Source organism: Spermophilus citellus (assembly GCF_964194105.1).
Source record: "Spermophilus citellus genome assembly, chromosome: 2".
Taxonomy (NCBI): Eukaryota; Metazoa; Chordata; class Mammalia; order Rodentia; family Sciuridae; genus Spermophilus; species Spermophilus citellus.
The window spans coordinates 21024786-21051257 of NC_138183.1; the positions used below are offsets into that span (position 1 = coordinate 21024786).

The 26472-nt window shown below is 36.8% G+C and overlaps 1 protein-coding gene across 1 annotated transcript in view; it reads right to left on the reverse strand.

Annotated features, from left to right (window-relative positions):
• Positions 1–26472, reverse strand: part of SLC31A1 (solute carrier family 31 member 1) — a 33312-nt gene that overhangs the window by 3528 nt on the left and 3312 nt on the right. Inside the window, exons 2-4 of the mRNA XM_081279593.1 lie at positions 3685–3846; positions 2956–3028; positions 888–1056 (exon numbers count right to left, since the gene is read on the reverse strand). Of these exons, the coding sequence (XP_081135719.1) occupies positions 888–1056; positions 2956–3028; positions 3685–3810 (368 nt within the window). The 5' untranslated portion in view covers positions 3811–3846. The remainder of the gene's footprint in view (positions 1–887; positions 1057–2955; positions 3029–3684; positions 3847–26472) is intronic.

Consider the following 26472-nt stretch of genomic DNA (forward strand, 5'->3'; position numbering starts at 1 on the left):
TGGATCCTAATCCACTCTCCCACACTTATTTGCCTGAATATTTTTAAACTTTGTTTTTCTTTTCTTTTTGTGGTATTGGGGATTGAACTCAAGGCCTCACCTAGGCTAGTAAGTGCTCTACCACTCAGCTACATTCCCAGCCCCTTTGCCTGAATATTTTTGGGGTCTCCAACTTTGCAAAGTTCACACTTTACAAAAATGAATCAGAAGTGAAAGTTGGGTGGGATAGTAGAAATCAGGAACAGGAGACCTGACAACTCGCTCTGTATCACCTCAGGTACCATATCTTTTTGGGCCTCAATAAGCTCATCAGTGCAACAGAAATAAATAATATTGTTGCCTGAAAGTAGGATGTTGGTCTATAGAATTTCATAAGGTCCAATCTAGTTTTAAGATCTACATTTCTAAAAAGAAATCTGAATCTCAAAAAGCATTTCCTGATATCTAGGAAAAACCAAAAGTCATCCAAATACTTTCTTAGAACAGACATAAAACTCCTACATTGTAAACAAAATGAAGATAGAACTGGCTTGAGAGAAAGGAATCATTTGTATTCTGCCATTCTTTTATACCCTCACCTAAAATTCCTAACTTGTTCATTATTATTTTGGCAAATATTTAAAAATACAGATTTTACTGACTTTCCAAAATGACCAATACTTACAACTCAGAACAAATATGTGTTTGCAGGAAAGTTTCTATTACTCCTGCTTTGACCCATTGTAACCAACAACCCCTAACCTCCCAAAGCCAGTTTTGATCAAGGTTCCATAGAATCACTATCTCAGGTCAGAGGCCGATAAGATACTGCTAACAGACTAGCTGCTTTGCTGCTCAACTAAATTACCTCTCTAGAACTTCCATCTGGATTTGTTCAATATTCTTACCCAACAGTTTTGTGTGTCTCCATAAGAATGGTTCCATTTGGTCCTGGGACAGGCATGGAATTGTAGCGAATGCTGACTTGTGACTTGCGCAGCAGACTCTCCCGGGCTATCTTGAGTCCTTCATAGAACATTGCTAGTAAAAACACTGCCACAAAAGCTCCAGCCATTTCTAAGTGGGGAAAGAAAAGATGGTGGTACTTTCAAACCTGTCCAAATCATTAGCCAGTGTGCTGTCCAGCTAGAGAGACAGCAGAGAACAAGTACTGCAACTCTTGGCTTTATCAACGTTTTGTTTTTGTATTGTTACCTCTTTACCTGCTTAGATAGGAGAGCAGCTGTCATTAATGAAAACCATGGCTTCTGGTGGAGAACACTCTTTCTCTCACGCTGGGGCTTGAACCTAGAGACTTGTGCAAGCTAACATTGTAATCTATCCAAGTTACATACCAAATTTACATTTTTTTCTTTCCAGAGAGGCTCTTGCTGTTTTGCCTAGGCCTGTCTCAAATGCCTGGGCTCAAGTGATCCTTTTGCCTCAGCCTCCTAAATAGCCGGGACTACAGATATGCACCCCTGTGTTAGGCTTACTTTCTGATTAAGATACAAAAAGTCATCTGAACAATAACCCTTTGGTTTGGCTGCTGGATGTTATTAAGTCAGCTCTGTTACATTGAGACATTGCAGAATATCGAAAAGGGGAATAAAATAATTGTTTTTGAGTAGGGCCTTCCTAAGCTGTCTAGTCTGGTCTTGAACTCCTGGGCTCAAATGATCTGCTCAGCCTCCTGTTAACAACCTATTTTTTTTTTTTTTTTTTAAAGAGAGAGAGAGAGAGAGGGAGAGAGAGAGAGAATTTTTTTTTTTAATATTTATTTCTTAGTTTTCGGTGGACACAACATCTTTGTTTGTATGTGGTACTGAGGATCGAACCCAGGTCGCACGCATGCCAGGCGAGCGTGCTACCGCTTGAGCCACATCCCCAGCCCAACAACCTATTTTTAAATGCTGACTATTTTTTCTTCTTCTTTTTCCCTGTTACTAAGGGTTGGACTCAGGGGAATCCTACTCCTGAGGTCCATCCCTAATCTTCTTACCCAACGGTTTTGTGTGTCTCCATAAGATGGCTTACTCACCTCTTTTTTTCTTTTTATCGTAAAATAGGGACTCTCTAAGTTGTCAAGACTGTCCTTGAATTTGTGATCCTCCTCCTGCCTCAGCCTCCCAAATAACTGGGATTAGAGGCATATGCCACTGAGCTCTGCAGACTACATTTCTTGAAAAGGCATTTCAATGCTGTTTTCATACTGTGAAGTTCTGATAATGACATTAATGTATCGCCCTAATAATTTAACACAATACCTGAACTAACACAATAGCCCATTTCCCCAAAACAGATTGTGTAGATTATATATCTGGTACCTAAAGCAGTCCAACTGACTATTGAGCTTTAGCATTTTTAATTTAAAGCATATTAATGCAACATGATAGACATGAAAGGTGGGTTATCACTCCTAAACTGGATATGACTCTAAGAATTGGAAAAGATGTTGTCCACAGTTTAGTACACTAGAAACAGTGCTAGCCTAGGCAGTTCTAAGAAGGTCTGGGTCCTTGTCTTAGCTCTGACATGCTAACTCTATGTGATCTTGGGCAAGTCATTTCACTATTTGAGGCTTAATGTATCTGTGAAATAGGAGGATTATACTAGCCCAGTAGTCTTTAACCTAGGGTTATTTTGTGCTATTTGAACTTGGTCTCAGGTCCAGTTCCAATAACTTATCAAACAAGGAAACACTCTGGAAAAGGATGAAAGGAAATGAATTGCAAAAGGTTCCTATCTGGTATCTAAATTATTTTTCAGAGTTACAAAACATACACATTAATGAAGGGAGGTTTACCAGAGGATCAAAATGAGTACTACTTTTAGGGGATAGGAAATATGGTAGTTATATGACATAACCATACTGATTCAGTAGTTTGGACAGAAAGAGGTGCTGAGTTTCCAAATTCTCTGTCACCATCTCTCATGTGACTGTCACCTTTAAACACCACCTGCTGGCTTACTCACCTCCAGCTGTATTGATCACCAAACCAGAAAACAACAGTTCCACATTCTTAAAGCCAAAGTGGAAGGTCATAGGCTGCCAGAAAACCAAAGTAAATTCATTAGAAATGATTGACGATCCTAAATGAAAATGCCAAAGAGGTTTAGCATATTTAAAAGTAACAGGTTTGGGTGAGAGTTAAGAAATGACGTCCATGGAAGTGGGAGGCCTTCTCCCTCACATTAGCATTAATGCCATAGGCCTTAAGCAGCGTCACTCCCTGTGCCCTCCCCAGCACCTGGGGTCTGTTTCTCTTTCTACACAAAGCAGGAAGCCCAGAAATTGGGGCTGGGATGGAGCTCAGTGGTGGAGCTCTTGCCTCGAATGTGTGAGGCACTGGGTTTGATCCTTAGCACCACACAAAATGAATAAAATAAAATAAAGGTATTGTGTCCATCTTTAAAAAAAAAAAAGATGAAAGCTTAAAAAAAAAAAAAAGCCCAGAACTTAATCCAGAAGAGGGTGAATTTCAAAAGAAGGGACTAGAGAAGAAAGAGTCCCTAGAAATGTTTTTTCTGGTGTAACTCTGTATTTGCCACATTTAGGCAAATCATTTGACATGTTTGGGGATCCGCATTAGCGCTTCTTCATCCGCTAGCTGATCTTTAAAGATAATAACCTTCCAGTACTAAAATCCCACTACTTCTACAGCTGAGCGGGGGAGGGCCTGGGCTGCCTCTGTGGGCACTTACCATCATCATCATGTTGCCATCTCCTCCGCCATGGGAGTGCGAAGCTGAGGTCGGGTGATGGTGAGATGGTGGCATGGTGCTATTGTGGTTCGTATGGTTCATCCCCATATGATGGGAATGGTCCATTTTTCCAGGAAACGTTGAAAGTCGGCAGAAGAGTCACTTAAGAGAAAGAATTATTTTTGCTTAAGTATAAAGAAATATTGTTTCTTGATACTTTGTCTATATAGAATATCATGCAATGAATGAACACTTTCCTAGCATCTTTACTCAGAATTATTTTCATAATCTACAGATGGAGAGTTCAAATAACTTGAACTATAACATAACACATTTGGAGATGGCAGCAGAAAGATCTGCACCTGTGGCTTAAGACATGCAATCCTTATTCTGCAGAGTTGTTTCTTTTTTTCTAATTAAAAAAAATTTTATTGGTGCATTATAATTGTACATGATAGTGAGATTCACTATGCCATATTCCATGCACGTAATGCGATTTGATCAGTCTTATTCCCCAGTACACAGTTGTTTTTTTAAAAGACATATTTAATATGTATTCAAATTTAAATATGAGATAAGGAGAAGAAAAGCAGCTTCTTTGGCAGGAAACAGATAATTTGTACTAATGTACAAAAGGATGCCATTAATTAAATTTAATTACCCTAAGGCTTTCTAATCATAAATGTCAGTAGATAAAAAAGCTAATACTTTGGATAAGTCACCTAAGTGGAATGGCCTGTGTTTAATCAGGATATTCTATTTTCACTTATAGGAAACCAGGCTTCAGCTAATTTAAATTTGAAGAAAGGTCTGTTGCTGCCCTAGGCAAGCAGTGTGCTCAGACCAAAGACACATTTTCCATCCTATCAGGACATTAGAGTTAAGAACATGAAAAACAAGGTATAAATTGGATATTCTCTATTGAATTAGGTCTAGACACTGTATTCAGGCTTGTATTTTTATTACCATTTAATGCTTTACTGAAAAGTCAACTTGGAACAAGGCAGCGGACTGGGAAGTTGGGGTGTGTGTAGAGAGGCTGGTCTTGGTAGAATCTCTAGATGTGTCCCTCAACTCCAATTTGTGGAAAAAAGAGTGGGCTTTAGAAATTCCAACCACGTATTCATGTCTATTAGCTGAAGTTTGCTTCTCATTATCTATTCAGACTATTTATTGAAATATTTATCGAGTTCCTATCATAGGCTGAACTCTCAGCTATGTGCTAATAATTCAACAGTAAATAAAACTAACATGGTAACCGATAAGGAAATAAACAATGAAGTAAATAAACAATTTCAGGGTATGATTAGTACTATGGAGGATATAAACAGGGCAATATTATAACATTACCAAGAGGTAGAGAAGAGATACGCCTTAGGTAGGAGAGTTATTCAGGGAGCTGTGTGTGTGTATCTCAAAAACACAAATATTCAGCCATCTATTTTCCCCTCTTCAATTTCTATCCCATGATTCTATCTCAGCAGCCTTAAGAAACAGGTTTGTTTATTTCAGAAAAGGACAATGCAGAGCCTCTGTCAGGCATAATCAAATTCTGCTCTGAATTTTAAAAACTTTCATGCCAGACACTAAATTATTTTATAATTAGACAGCTTGACAGTCTTATCCTTTTAATACCTTTGTCATAAAAGGACAGGATTGGAGGTACAAAGAGATATTTAATAGGGTCTTTGTCCATCAAAGGTTTTTTTTTTTTTTTTTTTGGTACTGGGATTGAGCCCAGGGCCTTATGCATGCTTGGCAAGTGCTCTACACTGAGCTACACCCCCAGCCCCACAAAGATTTTATAGTAAACACTAAATAAAAGGATACACAGAAAGCATGCACAAAGTGTCAATGACTGGACAATCAATAAGTGGGCAGTAGTTTCTTGACAGGAAATTATGGTGGGATGAAGAGATTTCTGGTATCTGAGTGATTATAAATTATGGTTTATATAGGGAGCCATGTGTGTCTAATTCAAATACACAAATATTCAGCATCTATTTTCTCTTCTTTGACTCATAACCTGTGAAGTCAGAATGAAAAGATTTTTGCCAGCCAGAATGACTGCAAACCCATCCCCTCTAAAGAGACCAAAACAGAAGTCACAAATTTTGTTCTCTTCCAATGAAGAGTCTGGAAAAGAACCATGAAGATAATTTCATTCCATATTATCAACATTGAATCATGGCCATGAAGAAGCAGTTAACATTTGCTGAGTGCTTCTGTACTAGAAGACTTGAGGGAGATACAGAAATGAACCAGACATAGTCTCTCCTCAAGGAGTTTCTCTCTTTCTTTTTTTTTTTTTTTTGTAATGAAGCCTAACAATCAAGTTTCAGCTTTTTTTTTTTTTTTTTTTTGGTAGTTGTAGATGGACAGAATGCCTTTATTTTATTTATTTTTATGTGATGCTAAGGATTGAACCTAGTGCCTCACACATGTTATGCAAGTGCTCTGCCCCAGCCCCTTCTCAAGGAGTTTCAAGGCAGAAATCTAAAAGGTAAACTGAACTGCCACAATATTCATTTGGGATATAAGATGACATTTAAAAGATTGTTAAATAAAGCAAGAATGTAGCACCACAAACTACTTAAGAGATGGATCCTTAATTTCCTTGTGAACTTTTACAGCATTCTTCCTATTAACAATTTTTGAAGACTGACAGGTTCCATTTGTTCAGGTTCTCATTACCAATTAGAGAAATCTGTTCCTCTATACTACGTTATCAAATATCTTCAGACATATCAATGACCCAGGAATTCATGTTTAAATCTCAAAAAACCTTGCAAATCTGTTTTGAAGTATTAGTTGTGCGTGATACATTGCACATTCTAGGAAATACATCAGGCTGAGGCTATAGCTCAGTTGGTAGAGTGCTTATGTTGCATGTACAAGGCCCTGGGTTCAATCCCCAGCACCACAAAAAGAAAAAAAAAAAAAAAGCAGGAATAGAATCTACTTGCTTTCATTGTGTAGAGCCTTTTTTTTTTCTTCTTTTGTGGTGCTGGGGATTGAACCCAGGGCCTTGTGCATGCACCTCTGTAATGGAATCCTATGTAAGGTTTACCCAGTGGTATATGAATAAGGTATATAAATCTGGTGGAAATTAACATATGAACATACACTGTAGGCTCAAAATGAAGCCAAACCTGGTAAGTTCTTATAGTCACTAAAAGCCTTACACTGGGCTGGGGTTAGAGTTCAGTGGTAGAGCAATCCCTAGCACTGCAACAATAAAAAAAATCTTATTCTAGGAAAATCCCATGGACATATGTCAAACCTAAATGATACCAAAAGAGGAGAAATTTACAAATTAATTATTAAGGAATAATAAATAAAAGCAATATTTTCTCTACCTGTTTGATGTGATGTGCCTTTTGATTTTAGAAAACCCACCTTCTAAAACACACCAAACTCATTCTCTAATTAAAACAGAAATTCTGTGTATAGGAAGTAAGCTTGTATTGTTGGTTTTCATCTATTTCCTTTGATAGCTTTATTCTAAGATGACCCAGCCCAGCTTCTTTCATAATAAAAATGAGTCCTGAAGAATAAGTCAAAGTCAGGGGACACAGTAATACTGTTTGCTCTCTCAATCTGTAATCTGAAGAAAATGGTTTAACTTCATGGTAATCATGAGCTGTGCTGTTCTGGCTTTGATTTATTTGAGTTTTTCTGAACTAAACAGCTAATCTTACTTGTTCTCTGTGAACTGTTTTCTCTTTTAGTTCTATCCTCACCATTTCTTTCTAAGAACTGAGTTCAAGGTCCCCAAAGTAGTTGAACTTCACTTTTATGGAATAGGGTTCTTGATTATAAAGCAATTACAAGTAAAGGAACTTGTAGAAGAATAACGAGTGATAGGTAGAACCTCAACAAATTCTTGGTAAAACAGTTTTTATTGATTCATTGAATTTGTTTTTTTTTTTAAGGCAATCTATGCATATATGCTAGTTCCAGGCTAAAACCTCCACCATTAATTTTTCCTCTAATCCTTACTCTATCATTTCATCAAGTTTACAAATTATTTCTAAAGAAGTCTAGCAAAAAACCTGAATAGATAATTCAGGGATAAAACTGAAAACCAATTTAAAATTGTTAACTTTCAATCTATAATAAAATCTACCTAAAACTTTTTTTTTTAGTTATACATGGGCACAATATCTTTATTTTGTTTATTTATTTTTATGTGGTGCTGAGGATTGAACCCATGAGAGGTGAGTGCTCTACCACTAAGCCACAACCCCAGCCCCAGCCACAACCCCAGCCCCTACCTAAAACTTTTTATTTACCAAATTGAGCTTATAGTTCAATGAAAGACTAAAAATATTATACTTTCATTTATATTTTTACCAGTTCAGGTGTACTAGTCTTTCTTAATGGAAATCAAAAGAATGTGAATCTAGAACAGATTCTGAATGAGAGAACTTTATGCAACAAGAAAATGTCTGTAAAAGAATTTGGAAAGTCCACCGATTGTTTTACCTTGGAAAGTTATTAGTCTTTCTGGAGCTGGTTTCCAGACTGTTGACCTTGGAGCAGGGATGCTGGGAGTATTAAATGAGATGACATACATAAAGCGTCCAGCACAGTGCCTGGAAAATGGTAGCTATCATCATTATGCGATCTTTTACCAGGGCATAAAAGACCCTGAATAGGAAAAATCCAGTAAGTGAACTTTGTAGGAGAAGAAATTAATCAACATCTATTAGTTTCTCTCCTATAAAGTACTCTAGCAAAGACCATTTTCAAGTTCTTTTTTAGCCTATCTTGACTCCTAAAGACCATGAAGTGGCTATCAACAGGCATATGAATAGTTCTTAAAAGAGCTCCTTTTTCAAACACAGAACACTTCTAAGATCTTTAAAGCAAGGAGAAATGATCTAGGAATTGACTATTTTTTTTCGAGAGAGAGAGAATTTTTAATATTTATTTTTTAGTTTTCGGCAGACACAACATCTTTGTTTGTATGTGGTGCTGAGGATGGAACCTGGGCCGCACGAGCGCTCTACCACTTGAGCCACATCCCCAGCCCCTAGGAATTGACTATTAAAAAAAAAAGCCAGGTGCAGCTGAGCACGTCTGTAATCCCAGCAGCTGGAAAAGCTGAGGCAGGCGGATTGCACGTTCAAAGCCAGCCTCAGCAAAAGGGTGATACTTAGTGACTCAATGAGACCTATCTCTAAATAAAATACAAAAAGGACTGGGGATGTGGCCCAAGGGTTATATGCCCCTGAATTCAATCCCCAGACCCCCCCCCCAAAAAAAAAAAAACAAAAAAACAAAAAAACAAAAAAACAACCAAACAAACAATCAAGCACAAATTCACATTGAGCTGAATTTACATAGAATAGTTCAGAAATCTTTCTTAGGAAGGTTTTACACTCTTTAGTTTCTAGGGAACATTTATCTTCAGTTAGGTACTTGAAGTTGGCTGTATGCCATTGTTTCTGCTGCCCCGAGTACTATTAGATTTGGGACACTGCACATACTATTGAATGTCAGTCAGCTCTGCATTTCTGTTTCCTTCTTTCCCTCATTTAATAAATATGGTGCAGTATTTAAACAAATAGCTTTCAAAACTTCCTTGCATTCAAAGGATTATTAAAAAAAAGAAGTTTCCCCTATTCCTGCCCCATCTTGCCTAAAAAAGACTCATTACAATGCTTGAGGGACAGACTTCTGCAAAATCTAAACTATACAGCAAAATAAACACAAATTTATGGTCATAAGTTAGAAAGTTAGCAAGAAGGCTAAATTCTGACGGCCATTTTGTGTCTTAGCATAGGCATTGTTTCTCACAGATTTAGTCTAAGATTCAAATTCTCATATTTTCCTGGTATTGCACAATGATGGACGAGAAACAATAATCCTTAGGGACCATGGAGATTAGGCTCCATGAAAAGACTATGCATAAGTGGCTGTATATTTGCCACATGGTCCCTCTTCCCTTTCTGAGACAGATGTAATCAGGAACCGCAGACAATTCTTCGGGAGACTGCCTACACTCTTTCCTGAATTCCACGATAAGGGAGATAAGAAAGAAGGTTTTAATTTTTAAAACGATTAGGTTCATGCTCCTTTTAAGATTTGTAAAAACATAATCCAAAGAGAAATCTTTCTAGTTGTTTTTCTGCTTTCTATAGCCATTACTTATGATTGGTGGCTAACAAGCCTTTGGCAAACACAGATATGGGAAATTCAAGGTCAATGCCATTACATTACCATAAACAAGGATTCAGGCTTAGGGACTATGTCCACATGATCTAGCAACAAGTTTAATTGGACTATTTCTGCTTTTTAATTACTTGTATGGGATCAGTAGATATTCTGAGAAATGGTCTGGCTTTATTCAAGAAGCTTTCAAAACTTCCTTATATTCAGGAGTCTAATTCTTTCCCAGTCTACCTCTGAGGGTAGACTATAGGTGAATCTTCCTATAGGTGAACTTTAAAATTCTCTTGATGGCTTTATGAAGTCCACCTTTCAGTTGTCCTTTGGCAAAAAGGTCAGTGAAGGAGATGTAGGAATAAAGGAGACACCTTAATGTAATTCACTATTAAAAAGCATAGTTATTTATCTATATTTGGCATTCTTAGCAATATGCTAGAGTTGTTTGTAAACAATGTCAGAGTTCTTAGCAAGTGATAGGGAGAAATACATTTTGATGAATTTACAGAAAAAAGACCCGTCTTGAAGGGTAGGATGTCATCATTCCCCCTGGGCCCTGGCCTCATGTTCCTAGGCTAAACTAACTTGCAGAAATGTGGTCGTAATTGTATGGATATGACCATAGAACCCTCTGGATATTTTAGCTGCCTTTTCTTGGCCTGAATCTGTTTTGAGGTGCAGTGGTAATAAGGATACTTAATTTTTATCAATTGCTTTTATGGAATATTAGGCTTGAGAAAATCATAGGTCTCAGCCAGAATCAGCAGAAACTTATGACCCTGGAATTTTTGCCACACCGATTTTGTACATGTGGTAAGTAAAACGATCAGTGGAGGAGGTGGGATTTAGTCAATGGGAAAAAAGAGACATAGAAGACCTTAAAATTATATACATTCAAACACATATTATCTCCCCATATTAAATGACAGGAGCTGACATATAGCACTTACTGCAATTGTAGGCTTCTGACGGCAGTCAGAACTCAGGAAAATAATTGCCCAAAACTCACGACCACCATTATTTCTACCACGTATACTTGCACACACACAAAAGGTCTCTTAGATTTTATTTTATTATTACTAGGGATTGAACCCTGGGTGCTAGACCAGGGTTTTGAGACAGGGTCTAGCTAAGTTGCCCAAGCTGGCCTCTAATTTGTAATCCTCCTGCCTCAGCCTCCCAAGTTGCTGGGATAACAGGTGTGTACAACCACGCTGGCTTAGATTTTTATCTTTTAAAATGTTTCTCAATAAAACAATGGCTACCATTTTACCTTCTGACTTTTTGCCTTTGTTGATATTAAGGAATCATCCACAATTTCTCACTTCTTTTTCTTCAAAACACTGGTTGGGCTGAGAAAGATGTTGATAGAACTGGCCAGGAATTATTTAGCAATTATTGACAGAATTTAGTAGTCATTATCATTGTTATTTTTTCTTTCTTCACTGTATACTGAAGTGAGTACTACTAATTCAGATAATCTGGATAGGAGTCCCTGCAAGCATGTTTCATGGAAAGAAACCAAACGATGTACAGTCTACATACTCAAGTATCAGCAGAATTTATGTGGCTGAATTACTCATACCTAAGACTCCTGGGATGCATCAAAAGTAACCAATTGCCAAACACATAAAGGGGAAAAGTACTTCAAACAATTACACTTAAAGCTTAAAGTGTCTTCAAGAAATGCTGCATGGACTGACAAATTTTAAAAAGAATAAAACAGTTTTGAATTAGAGGGAGTAGCTCTTTTACTTTGAAGCTCTTGGCTAAGAATATCCATTTAGCAAAGAGGATGCTAAGTCAGGAGCTGCCTGAGAATCTTGCTCTAACTGTAACCACGGAAAGACAAAAAGCAAAGATGTCATTTGATTCTAATCAGATTAAGACAAAAACCACTTTATTTCCGGATTTTGGTTCAAGGTCACCCCTTCTGTCATAAATTTCATATGGTCCACATCACTCCACCTTATTAAGCTGCTCAGACTGAGCACAGGAGATGGGAAACCTGTTGGGGCAGGACAGATCCTAGAAGAACTGATTACATAATGAATTATATAGCCATGGAAGGCTATCATTTTCAAGAGAAAGCATGCTAATATCAAACTTAATTTTTCCAATGCTCTAGATCATCTCTCTCTTCTGGACAAACATGAATGGACCATACAATTACCATATAAGTAACAAACTATAAAAAAATAAATAGCTTAAAAATGAAAAAAAGACATGGGTGATAAATATTATATTGGACAAATTATTCTGTATTTTAGAGTTTCATTTTCCTTAAATATATATACAAAAAATTATATAATACAGTTCTACTAGAACTGAAACATAATTCTACATTTTCTCAGTTCAGTTTCCAGGAGAATAGAATGTCTCTTATCTTTTTTTTTTTTTTGGTACTGGGAATTAAACCCAGGGACACTTAACCACTGAGAAACATTCCCAGACCTTTTTATTTTTTGTTTTGAGGCAGGGTCTTGCTAAGTTGTTTAGGGCCTTGCTAAGTTGTTGAGGCTGGCCTTGAACTTGTGATCCTCCTGCCTCAGCTCTGAGTCAGGTGTATCTATCTTATTTATCTTTGGGTAGGACACTATCTTATTTATCTTTGGGTCTCTTGCATTTTCTAATATCCCCAAACACAATAGATTACAATAATGTTTGAGGAAATAAATTGCCTTTCTGCATTTCTTCCTTGGCAACTTTAGAAAAAAAATCATTCCTTAATTTTTTTAATGATACACTAGGAAAACCTCAATTTCCTCTCTACCACCTTAATAAATCTGAAATACTATAAAACATTTGATGGATGTGCGTAGAAATTAATTGGTAGCTCTATCTCAAGAAGTAACAAAATGTAGTTGAACATATGCAAGTTGAACTTGGAAGAGTATTACAAATTCACCTTGTTCCAACTATTCATTTCCTAAAAACCTAGAGACTGAAACCACAAAGCTCTTTGGAGGATCTGAACATTTACATTTCTGGCCTGATTTGCCTTTATAGATACTTTTATAAATTATCTGTTTTGAGACAAATGTGAGGAGAGTGACTGTAAACAAAACTCACACCTTTTTTGAAAAGCAGCAGAGAACATTAGCTGCTATTGACCTTTAAATGGTTTGAAATGCTGCTCAGACCTGCACATGAATTAAACCTTGACAAGTGATAACAGTAGGAGAGAAGAGGAAACAGCAAACTTAAAATGTTTTTACTCTGTACATCTATCAAATAAATAATTGTATTTAACCTGAACACATGACATGGAAAGAAAGAACGGCATTTCCTTCTAACTGTTATTTTATCCTCACAATATCTCTTCTAAGATGGAGGAACCAAGGCAGAGAGAGATTGAGTAGCCTGTCCAAGGCTATACTAGAAAGCTATTGCTAGAACCTAGGTATATCCTCACTCCTAGGTCCATTAAATCTACTTTACCCAATGTCGTGTTTTTTATCTACAAATGTCATAATTTTGGTCACTTGACTAATCCCCAGTAATTCAGAAGATTGATCCAGCCTGCCTCTGGGTTTCAACATTAACAGCATTATTACAAACATGAGTTTTCCTTATGGTACCCTGCCTCTGTCCATTCTATTTATATATCAATGACAAATTAATCTACCTAAGGCATGACTATTTATCTACTCAAAAAATTCCACTGCCTATTAATCTCTCCATTGTTTATTAACTTCCTTGGTCTGAAATCACAAAGACTCTAAAACAAAGATCTCAACCTACCTTTCTGCCTACGTGTACCTTATGTTCCAGCCAAATGAGTCTGGCAGTCTGTTTCTTGTGTTTCTAGGACTTACCCCCACACCTCCCATCTCTCTCATTATTCTTCAGTCTGGAATGTCCATCCTTATAATGTCTAATGCCACAAATCCTCCCGCTCTTCCAAGGCTAGTTCTAGGATCTTTAAATACCTCTAGTACATTGGGACTAGGTCTCACCAAATACCCTAAAATGTTTTTTTTGAAATCTTTTCAATCTGTGCCTTTTTCTGACATCACATTGACAGAATGAACATTATGGAGAAAAGGCAGGAGAAACAGTTGAGTGGATGTATTTCTCCAAAATTCCTTTTCATCAATGGCAGACGGTAAATGAGCCCCTCTTGGATGCTACTCCTTATTGATCCAGCTAAGGAGAAAAGTCTGATTCAAAACAGGGAGGCCTGGAAAGAGACTGATAAGGCATTTCTTCATCTATATGGAGAACCTGAAATTGCCACCTGACTATCCTGGTAGGTTGTGTGTTGCAGAATCTAAGCATTGGAAAGACTTTAGAAGTCAGTGCATGGAACTCCTCATGATATACAAATTCTATAATCATGATTGCAACAGCACTAGGGACTCCTCAGGCCAGCTGCTCCCTTCAGAAATAGAAGCAAACACTCTTTTCAGCCAAGCCAAATACAGAAGGTGCACCATAGGAATCTGAATCTTGTTATTTGGTGGTGATGATGTTGGTTAAAGAACCAGTACTCCAAGCTAAACTGGTTTTAATACTCTGGAATGCTTACTATTTGTATGTATTTCTCAAGCTATGATTTGGTTGTTAGGATCTACAAACAGGAACTAATCTCTGCCGGCTAAGACAAAGCTAGCTATCTTCAGCCCGGCTTCTGAGATTGACATAGTGCTGTTATGCTTGCTGACTGGCACTGAAGTCTTTCTGTTACAAGCAGAACTTTCCAGCCTTATGTCAATCTATTTACATTCACATCCCTATGTTCTATTAAAACTGATCTACTCACTTTTAAAATTTAGCACTTTCACACCTGTATGTTTTTTTTTGTTTTGTTTTTTTTTGGCTTGTGTCATTTCCTGAGATTCTTGTCCCCTCCCATTTCTGAATATGTAAAAATCCTGCCACAATTTATTCAACATTTATTATGCACTAAAGCTAAAACAAGGCCCCTGTTCTTATAAGTTATAATCTAACTCATTTTTTAAAACATTTTTAGTTGCAGATGGATTTATTTATATGTGGTGCTGAGGATTAAACCCAGAGCCTCACATGTGCCAGGAAAGATTCTACCACTGAGCTACAGCCCCAGACCAATCTAACTCATTCTTAGAGGGTAAGTTAATATAGCACTTCTTCCATGAACTTTTTGCTTTTTTCTTGAATTCCTAATAGAAGAAAGCTCTTTCTTTTCTGAATTTCCCTAGTAATTTCTCTTATAACTTTAACTTACAGTTCTTAAAAAAAATACAAGATCAAAAAATGTTATTTACACAGCAAGTTCCTTGAGGGCAAGAAATGTTCTAATTTCTACCTCCTTACAGCCTCTGGAAGAATACCCAACAAATATTCACTAATTTAAAAAGTATTTATTATTAATTTCTTAGAAAATCCACATGGGTTGGGCACAGTGGCACATGCCTTTGGGAGGCTGAGGCAGGGGCATTCCAAGTTCGAGGCCAGCCTTAGCAATTTAGCAAGACTCTCAGCAAAAGAAAAAACAAAAAGGGTTAGGAATGTGGCTTAGTGGTAAAGTACATGGTAACCTCCGGTACCAAAAAACCAACCAGCCAACCAACCAACAACAACAAAAAAAACCTATCCAAATCTATGTGGGGTTCAGTATCTATCTATAAGGACCCAGATGCAAAAAGATATTTGCCTTTGTGGTACTACTCTAGAGGAGGAAACCTTCATTAAATATGTAAGCAAGTAAATATGTATAGAAAAATTACAATTTCAAGTTGTAATAGTGGTATACAGGAAGTAGAAACAGTGTGGTGACAGAGAAGAACTGCAAAAGAAGCAATTTAGATGGAGTGGGGCAGGTGGGAAGAGAAAGAAAGAAGTCCTCCTTAAGAAGGTGACATTAAACAACTGGTAAAATTATTGCAGTTTGGTCAAGGGGCAAGGAAGTATCCCACTGAGGCGAGAAAAGAACAAATGGCTCTCAAGGGAAATATGTGCCATCGGAGAGAAGGGGAGGCCGGAGAGAAGGGGAGGGTGGTGAGGAGGAAGAGACTCTTGTTTGCAGAATTGGGTATTGAATGAATGAAGAGAGGTAAATGGGTGTCAGGAAGGCCTCAAAGGTCATTTTAAGGAGTCTGAATTTTATTTTGAGGGCTACTGGGAGCTACTTAGGGTAGTAAGCAGGGAATTACACAATCAGATTTATGTTTCCACAGGATATTAAAATATTGGCTGCTGTATGAATACTGACCGGGTCTTTATTTGTTCTTCCCCAACAGTATTTCCAGTTCAAGTTCTATGTGAAGCAGATTTATACAAAGAAAGAAAAAATCTTTACAGAGCCATGGGCTACAATTGTTTAATTTGCCAGAATACAGAAATATATCTGTTAAAATTTTAGAAGGAGTTATATGGTATTCAAATCTAGCTTTGCTAATTTTTAGATGAGTCTCCTGGTGACATTTCCCATAAAAGTCCCATGGGTCTTTAGGTTGGCAATGGGTGTTCTGCATGGAGGCTTGCTGAAGGGACTGTAATGATTCCAAAACCACATTGATAAACGACTCAAATCTGGTACTTGCTAGTTAAATAATTAAATAAGATGAAGGTAGATGAAACTCCAGGAGAAATATAGGCAGCAGAATGTAAGACACACTATTAGGCAAATGCCTAATAGACTAATAGACTTTACCTAGACTACACAATCCATGTTCTACCTGGACATCTTCCACAGTGATATAAAACAAACCCCACTGCATACTAGACTTGAGTCCAAGATTAGATTCTGGTTCCAGCTCCATCACATTGAGTTCGTTTGTTCAAAACACTTTCCTCAAGTTCAGCATTATGAACATTGGGGGCTGGATACTTCTTTATTGTATGGGCTGTCCTGTGTCCTGTAAGGATTTCAACAGTATCCCTAGCTTCTGCCCATTACAGTGATAACCAAAAATGTCTACAAGTATTTCCCAAAGTCCCTTGGGGGGCAAAATCACCCATCCCCTTGAGAACTACTTTCATTCTCTGAGTTTCAGTGTCTCTCAAGTTCATGCGAACATGGACATAATATATATGTATTGTATATATATTTTATATACCTTCAGGATAGTTACATGATTCAAATAAGACAGTGAATTGGAAAAAATCAGGCGGAAAAGACCATATAATAAAGGCAAAAGCACTATTATTATTGTGTGAATCATTATCTGCTGAGTGCTCAACAATGAAGTCGAAGAAAAAGCACTTGCATCTTGCTGATATAATGCATTGTAGGCATAGATTAAGGATACAAGCAGGAAATGTCTTTTAGGTAGGTATTCAAGAAATATTCGGTATTTGATTGATTTTAAGTGTGTGTGGGGGTCCTGACAGTAACTTCATTTAGCTTTTGTGGCACATTGCCAGGCACACTTTTTCTGAATACTAATGAACCACAACAGCATGGGATGTTTCCAAACCTAATGCCACTTAAAGGGCAGGTTTGAATTAAAGAAGAATGGTTACTCATTTTACAGATGAAAACCAAGATAGAGAAGCTTAACTGTCTAGCACAGGTCATAGAGCAATTAGTCTAGTGAAGTGAGTCACTAGAACACTGGACTTGAGGTCAGAGTAAGGGTTCTGACTCTGATCTCAAGTCCAGTGTTCTTTCTATTATTTATAGAATAGTATTTCTACCCAACTATGTTATGCCCCTATCTCAGCACAGTTGGTTGTTTTAATTTCTGGGGGCAACCCAGTGAAAATGAGATAAGTAAACAGAAATAGTTTTGAGAGAAACTTAAAAATGAATATAGGCCTATTCCTATTAAGAGGCACAAGTTGAGCAATGAGGTGGCACATGCCTATAATCCCAGCTACTCAGGAGGCTGAGATTGGAAGATCCTAAATTCAAGGCCAGCCTGAGTGACTTAGTGGGACTCTGTGTCAAAATTTTAAAAAAATGGCTGGGGATATGGTTCAGTGGTAGAGTGTTTGTGTAGCATGCACGAGGCCCTGGGTTCAATCTCCATGCATGTGCGCACACGCACACGCACACGCACACACACACACAAAATAAATAGATAAAAAGGCGTAGTTAGATAGTCTGTATATTCAGGGTAAATCAGTGTCAAGTCATTCAAGCACTCTGTTAAGTTTATGAAATTCTTGCCCATTAAGCAGTTCAGAAGGAGCTAAATCTAATTGTTACCTCCCCCTATAGTTTTGTCTTGCAATGTTCTCTACCATGTTTATGGCACAGAATATGTGCTAAAACTATGACTTGTTCTTGGCTGTCCTACCTCTACATGGCTCTAAGTGAAAGGACACATTTTATCATTCTTTTACCCAAATACCATTCTACATTTTCACTGTTAAAAACAGAACTTTTGAGAATAATTCAAAAAATGACACCATTTTACTCTTTTAAAATACAAGAACACCTCTAATTATAATATCTGTGTGAACTTTCAAATATTTAATGGTGTCACAAAGAGTCATCATTCCCAACCAGTGATACAAGAGTTTTCTGGATAATTCCCAGGTAACATGTGTGGGAGCCCACCTTAACCTTTATAATGATTAGAATTTGAAAGAACATAGGAGTAGAAATTTCAGTTCTATCCCTGGTTTTTCTGTTACATTAGGTAATGTAGTCTTTTTGGTCACAGTTTCCTTGATCAAGGGATAAATATTCATCTTTAGAACCCTGGAAAAGTTTAGATGCATATAATAGATTCAATGAGAAGCAAGTACCTACTTGTTTTTTCTAAATGCACTCTCAATAATAGTTGATGCTTTAGGTATTATAAAATTTCAGGGGCTTTAACACATACTTATCAAATACATTTCTGAGCATCTAGCATTTTCCAACTTGCCAATCTTAAACAAAAATCTCCTCTGAGAGATACCTTGCCTGAGCAGATACAACAAGAGCAAGAAAAGCCTTCCCTGTTCTTAGAGTCAGACTGCTGACTCTTTGGGCCCTGCCGCTTTAACTAAAAGTAAGTTGTTAAGACTTTGTGCAGGGCTGGGGATGTGGCTCAAGCGGTAGCGCGCTCGCCTGGCATGCGTGCGGCCCGGGTTCGATCCTCAACACCACATACAAACAAAGATGCTGTGTCCGCTGATAACGAAAAATAAATATTTAAAAAAAAAAGACTTTGTGCAAATAATACACACACATAAAAGTGGGGCAATAAAATATCAAGTAGATATCAAATGCAAATGTTTACATGAAAGTGACTGGTACATTAATAAGGTACATAATAAATAATAAATGCTAATTACTTTCCTCATAACTTGAATGCTTCTCAAAGTATAGTCTAAAGACCTCCTGTATAAAAAGCATCAGGGATGTTTGGCTAAAATTGAAAATTATGACCCCTACTTCACACAACTGAATTACCTTCTAGGGAGTAATTCATAAAAATGACACAACTGTATTCACAACTAATGTAGAAAAATAAACTACAGAAAATACATACTTTCCCCTTCATCTGAAATGTAAAGATTTTATTCACACAGTGGTTAAGAAAACCCCTCTCAAATCCCAGAGATGAAGGATTCAGTATTAGCCCAATATTTAGATGTTTTTAATTTTTTTTATTTTTAAAGATTTAATTTTTTTTGGTTAGACACAATACCTTTATTTTATTTATTTATTTTTATGTGGTGCTGAGGATCAAACCCAGGGCCTTGTGCATGCCAGGTGAGCGCTCTACTGCTGAGCCACAACCCCAAATTCTTATGCATTCTTCTGGGCTAATAGTGAATCCTTCATCTTTGGGATTTGAGGGGGGTTTTCTTAACCACTGATTGAATAAAGTGTGAAATGAATAAAATCTTTTTGAGTTTCAGATGAAGGGGAAAGTATGTATTTTCTGTAGTTTATTTTTCTACATTAGTTGTGAAATACAGGAATTGAACATTCAGAAGGATGGACCTCAAACAGGAAGTGCACTATTTTACTAAGACTTTTAAATTCCTTCTAGGTGAAGAAATTGTGGCATGTAATTCCCAATAAGATTACTCAAAATTAAGATCTCCCTCCAGCTGAACCATGCAAGAGTCTGTCCCTAACCAACAACTGCATTTTTGAAATTGGGATTTGGTTTGAGATCTTGACTAGCCCACCACACACAAACACAAGTCATCAGAAGGAAGCGGTGGGCAGAAAAGACATTTTCTCTTTCTTTGTTATGGCAACTCTCCAAATATAGCAAGGGATCTATACTCATTCTCTAACAGGTAAAACTGACCTTACTGGTTGTGGGCCCTTGGGCAAATTACTTAACACCTCTCTCTGTGATTCAGCTCTTAAATAAGGATAACAGAAGTAACCTATCTCATAGGGTTGTTTTAAGAGTTATTATCAGGTGTTCACTAAAGCAATGGCCAGTGGCTGAGACAGCAGGTTAGTTTCCTCTACAAAAGAGATGACCACAGCACTATGTCACAACAGTGCATATTTAAACACTTTCCTAAGCACAGCACCTAAATATAGTAAGCCCTTGACAAATCTTCATTATTATTGCTTCTTAATCTATTGTTCTTTCCAAACTAGACATTGGTATAATTCCCCAAATCCTTTGATTTGTCCGCCATCAATTACCCCCTAGCCGATCATTCTTTCTAGTCTCTTCAGTTCTTTATTTGGGGCCCTCACGGGCGTGCTAGTGAATCCTGGCCATTTGACTTTACAGGCAAGGATGTCTTTCACCTGTATGATCATGTGGTCAGTCATTTTCTTCAATCTCATTCCTAACTGCATCCTGTTTTCTTTTAAACATTTCAAAGTTCCTAGCTTCTGCTTCTCTGTTTTCTGACTTTAAACAATACTTTTTCTTATTACTGTATTTCTATGGTAATTTCACTAGGGTTTTTAAAAGAAAGAGATCAGTTCAAAATGCCATTTGAAACAGAAATATGATATATTATACCAAATTTTTGTCCATCTCATCTACATTCTAGTTTCTTAAGAGTCAATAAAAATTCTAAGCTACAGTAGCACCATGTAGCCTGTGGTCTTGATGAAACCATAATGAAGGAAATTCTTTTTATGTTCAGTTTTCTAGAAAGTTCATGAAACTTTTTTTTTTTTTTTGGTGGTATTGGGGATCAAATTCAGGGCCTCAAGCGTGTTAGGCAATCGCTCTAAGACTGAACTACATCCCCAGAACTTCTACTTTGAGACATATCTTGCTAAATTGCCCAGGCTGGTCTGGAACTTGTCATCCTCTTGCCTCAGCCTCCTGAATAGCTGGGATTACAGGTGTGTGGTGCCAGGCCTGGTGTGAAGCCCCGCAAGGCATCATTTAGCAGCAATTTCCCCAGGGACTCTGGCACTGAAGAGAACTTATATTTGGAAAGGAAGGACTACCTAGGAGAGCTGCATGTTATAGTTCTGTCCTCTGGAGTTATAGGTCACAAATGGGCCTGGTTATCTACAATCTCACAGTTTATCAGAGCTATTTCACATAGAGATTAAGAGTGCTTAAAGCATGGCCCATAGAAAAGTTTCTTTATTCTAAAATTAGAAAAATTATAACTAATCAAATTGTGTCTTTTAAATGTATAGCTTCATTCACTTACAAGCTGGAGTAAGATAGCTGAAACCTGAGAAGGTAGCAAAATAGAGGCAGAATCACTGTCATCGACTTCAAGTCAATTCAATAAGTATTTACAAAGTTCCTTCTGTCTCAGGGACCATAGTAAAAAGTACCTTCTGTCCCAGGAAAGACAGTAAAAACACATAAGCAGACAGATATTAGTTAGGCTTTCTTTGTTTTAGCTTTCAATTTCATTCCCTACATGATTGTAATAAAATGCAAATCGTGAATCCTCTACTTGGTAAACACAGTTGGGGGACAGTCTTCTTTTGTTCTGAGTTTATACTTATTCATTTTGCAAATTAACTCTTAAGTAATATACTGAAAAGCACTAGAAGAGTCCATAGGACTGCAACACAGGTAACTTTAGTGCAGTCTGCAATTCAACATAATTTTGGTGAAGTTACCTATACGTGGCCCTCACTTAAGATTTAGTCTGAATGAGATATAAAAAATAAGATGTTCCAAAAAAAATGACACTTTTCAACTCTTTCACTTCTCATTGGCAATTAAAGTCTTACAGATCAGAACTAGAAGAATTTATTTATCAGTCTGATGCATATACACTTTGACACAGCTTCTAAATATTTATCCTATGGATACACTTTCACATATGAGAACTGTTATACGTACAAAATTATTCATTGCAGGACTATTGTAATAGCAAAATAGAAAAAAAAATACAGCCTAAATATTCATTGGTAGGGCAGTAATCAAACAATTTATCATATTTTCTTGTGTTCACTCGTAGTGCAGTGATCAAACAAGTAATCATATTTCCCTGTGATGGGACACTTTGTAGCCATAAACAAGAATGAGGAAGCTCTATACACATATAGAATGATATCCAACATAAATTATAAAATGAAAAAATAAGTTGGTTGTACTTATTGTACATTTGTAAAAAATGCAAAAAGGGAAGAAGCATGTATATATTATTGTATTTTGTAAAATTAAATTTAAAAAATTAAATTATTATCAAGTCCAATCCTGTTTTGTTTTTTTAATTCATGGTGCTGGAGATTGAACCTAGGGCTTTATGCTGGGCAAATATTCTACTACATATCCTGTTTTGGTTGCAAATAACATAGCAGCTCTTATTTCTCTGAGCCACATCCCCAGTCCTCTTTAATTTATATATGGGGAAATTGAGGCATATATTCTTGATTGACACTAATATATTTTCCAGTCAGTTGAACATCAGCTTCTGAAAAGAGGCTCTGTAACACTTGGCTAACCTCTTTCCTCAACCCTCCATTCCTCAGGATGGTTTGCTGGGAAGTAACTAAACAGGAGGGGTTTCTGAGCTTCACATATCCTGTTTTGGTTGCAAATAACATAGCAGCTCTTATTTCTCTTGCCCACTCCCACCTTTCTGTACAAAGAAGATCAAATATACAACTACATTCTTCACAAAGGCTTTTAGAAAAGCTTTTATTTGCCTGGTCCAAATAGCACAACTCAAATTTGATATGTCAAACAAACAAACAAACTGAAAAGGTCTTTAGTTATGCAATGACAGAAGGGCCTAAGTCCAACAGGGAGTGGATCTCCCAGCTACTACACTCCACTTCTCTGATGGCTTTTGTTGCTGGTTAAGCCATAATTGGAATAATACAATCATGAGGTGCACCTTTACACACTTCCCTTACTGGACTTTCTGACACATTTCTAGAGTGCTAATCATGACTACTTTAGAATGATTTATGTAAAGATTTCAGAATGTTTTCTAGACAGTAGGAGAACACAGCAAGTGCTACACTATGTGTCAAAGACTGTGAGCTGATGATCTAAGTTCACCACATCAGCAATCTTACATTAAGCTGACCACTCAAACCCAACAAAGACTATTTTCTTCAACTGCAAAACAGATATAAAAAATGTCTACTCAGTCAATCTAACAAAGTTGTAAGGATCAAATAAAATATACTTTCTAATTCAAAACTATATTAAGTATGAAATATTATTAATAATATCTTACTGGCTCATCAAATAAGAAAATAAATCTCAGAAAGGAGATTTCTAAGTCACACAGAGGGCTCACTTTCATGTTACAGTATAGAGCCTTTCATAGTTTGATCTGAAGAACACTAGTTAGTTATATACCCATCAGCAAAGCATTTCTTTAACTATCTTCTTGGTATGATCAAAGACAGACAAAAATCCTCTATGCTTAAACTCTTATTTTTTTCTTTTTTTTTACAGTACTTAGGATTGAACCCAGGGGCATTTTACCACTGAGCCATCTCCCCAGCTCTTTTTATTTTTTTATTTTGAGACAGCATCTCCCTAAGTTGTCTAGTTGAACTTGTGATCCTCTTGCCTCAGCCTCCTGAATCTCTGGGATTATAGGAGTTCAGTTGTCTAGGTTACAGTGTTATTGGTTTGCCTGGGAATTAATATGGTATGAGGTAGAAACTCGAAAACATTTAAACTATTTTTTTTATTCAGTAGGAAAATGCAATTAAATCTATTAAATAAGGTAATAGGAATTTATACCCTTTCAAAACATTAATAAAAGGTGATTTAATGAAGACTTGAGTTCTAGATCTGGCACTTGGAGCTTACTACCTGTGTGACCCTGAGGAACTTGGTTTATTCATTCATTCATTCATTCATTCATTCATTCAATATTTATTGCATGAAGTTACTGTGATGAATCCCTAACCTAAAGAAGCCCAGTCTAGTAGAAGAGGAAAACATGAAATTAAAATACAGTCTGAGATATACAAGATAGAGATTATGCAAAGGGTGAGAGGTGATAAAAAGCCAACAGAACAGGTAGGATGATTTGGATTATAATCTTGATTAGAATTGATAATAATAAAGGTTTGAAACTGAATGTGAATAAAATGAAATGACTACTCTGAAGACAATAATTCATAACAAGAGTCTTTGATCCTTAAGTCTATTTCTTTCCTTCTTGTTTCCAACTTGGCTGTGGGGACACAGAGCATTCCTCTTTCATTTCATAAATTGAATCACTACATTTTAGGTTCTCTAAACTGTTGCAAAATTATATAAACACTTATCATAGTCCTATAATAACTTCATTATCTATTTAGGAAAAGATTCAACCTGGCTAAAAAAGGTCCTTTAACATGTCACTGGTATCTTTATGTATTCCTTCCAGATCATTTCTCATATTTACTTTTGAAAAGCAGGCTTCCATCTCATTATGCTCTATTGCATAATGTCCTCAGTCTACAAAAGCAGGTTGTATACTAATCCCCAGGGCCATTGTGTAAAGGAAAAGAGGTAGGGTGGACCCTTCTCAACCCTTTCCTTCTCTGCAGGGCTTTGCATTCCTAAGGATGGGCCCCTCCTCTGCTGGGGGATGTTACCTAAATCATGAAATGATGTTACTCAAAGCAATGAAACTTCAAAAGCATTTCCTTTCCAGTACCTGCTATAAGATTTCTTATGGCCTACACTGTTCATTGTAATATATTAATTATCAGACTTTAGACGACTCGTCATACTTAGTCACAAAGTACGGGACACCAATGATTTTTTCAAATGGTTTTGGTATGCTAAGAACTGCATGTGGCATCAGCAACTTCCTCAGGCCTCCCTCCCCTTTCTCCATCATGCCTGCCTTGCCAACTTGAAATGACAGTTATCTGGATGCTGCCTGGTCACTGACTTACCTGACATTCACTAGTTGAAGTCATTTTGTCACTGCAAAAACCTGCTTTTCTAGTGATAATTGTGTCATCTTTTCCCTATTGTAGTGGGGAAAGTGCAAAGAGGAATCAACAGCAGAGCCATGATGGAAACAAAAGGGAGAGGTAGACATTAAGTATCAGACTCTGAATAGTAGGAATTGTTACCTTCTAAGGAGTCATTTTACTTTATTCACATTCAGACTGAAACTTTTATCCTTATCAATTCAAAATTGAGATTATAACCCAAGGGGAACTGGATTGAGGTTTTCAACAGGTCAATTACACTGCCCTGAATTGTGGATCGCATTCAATTCTTTTTTTTTTTTTTTTTTTCCGCATTCAATTCTTACATCCCCAAGAAGGGACTATTCACGTGGAGTGGGGCAAGGTAACAGTTGACTTTATATTTCAGACACTTCTAGGCCATATAGATTTTTCTTATATTAATCATGTCACTAGAATAAAAAAAAATCCTTTTCCTACTGATCTAAGGACAAACTTATTAACATATATGGCTCTAGATTCCTTTTTAATTTTAATCCATCATTGTTGTCTTATACTTAATAAATTCTCCCACAGAACTCTTAAGCAACTTACCTAACAACACAATGGCTAGGCCATCCTCCAATATGATGGAGGCAACACTTCTGTTCTCCCTCTCAGTAAGCTGTGTTTAGGAAGAGTGTCAATTGTGTTCGTTCACAGACCAATTTATGCCAGTTGAGTTTATTGTTGTAAATATATAACTTAATTTCATATTATGTAAAATAGTGACGTATAAATGGGAAAAATGAGAGTCGCAGCTAACACTAATTGAGTACTTATTACCTGCCAGGCATTGTTCTTAGTGCTTTACACACCATAACTCATATAATCTTTACAAGAACCCAAAGAAATGGATACTATCATTACTCCTATTTTACAAAGGAAGAAACCAAGCAATTTGCCTAAGGCCTATACAACTAATAAGTAGCGAAGAAATTTGACTCTAAAGCTTAATATAACTACTATTCCACAGAGCCTCTCTAGGAGTTATTTGTATACAAATCAAACTAACTATTTTGGAAAGACTAGATAAAGGTGAGTCACACAGATACATACAATCTGCTGTTAGGTATGTGGAAAAGTCCAATATAAAGGCTGGGAGGAAATGTCATCAACACCTAGAAAGATTCTGCATTGGGACTGCTTTGCAAATAACTTTATTCACTGCATTTTAAAGAAACCATAGATTAAGACTTCTATGTAATCTCTTAAGGGTCAGACAGTAGACATTTTAAGCATAATGGACAAAATGGTTGCAGTTTCTGCTGCAACCACTTACATTGTCTTGTAGGATAAAGTAGCCAAAGATGATATGTAAATAAATGAGCATAGCTGTGTTCCAAAAAACCTTATTTACAATAACA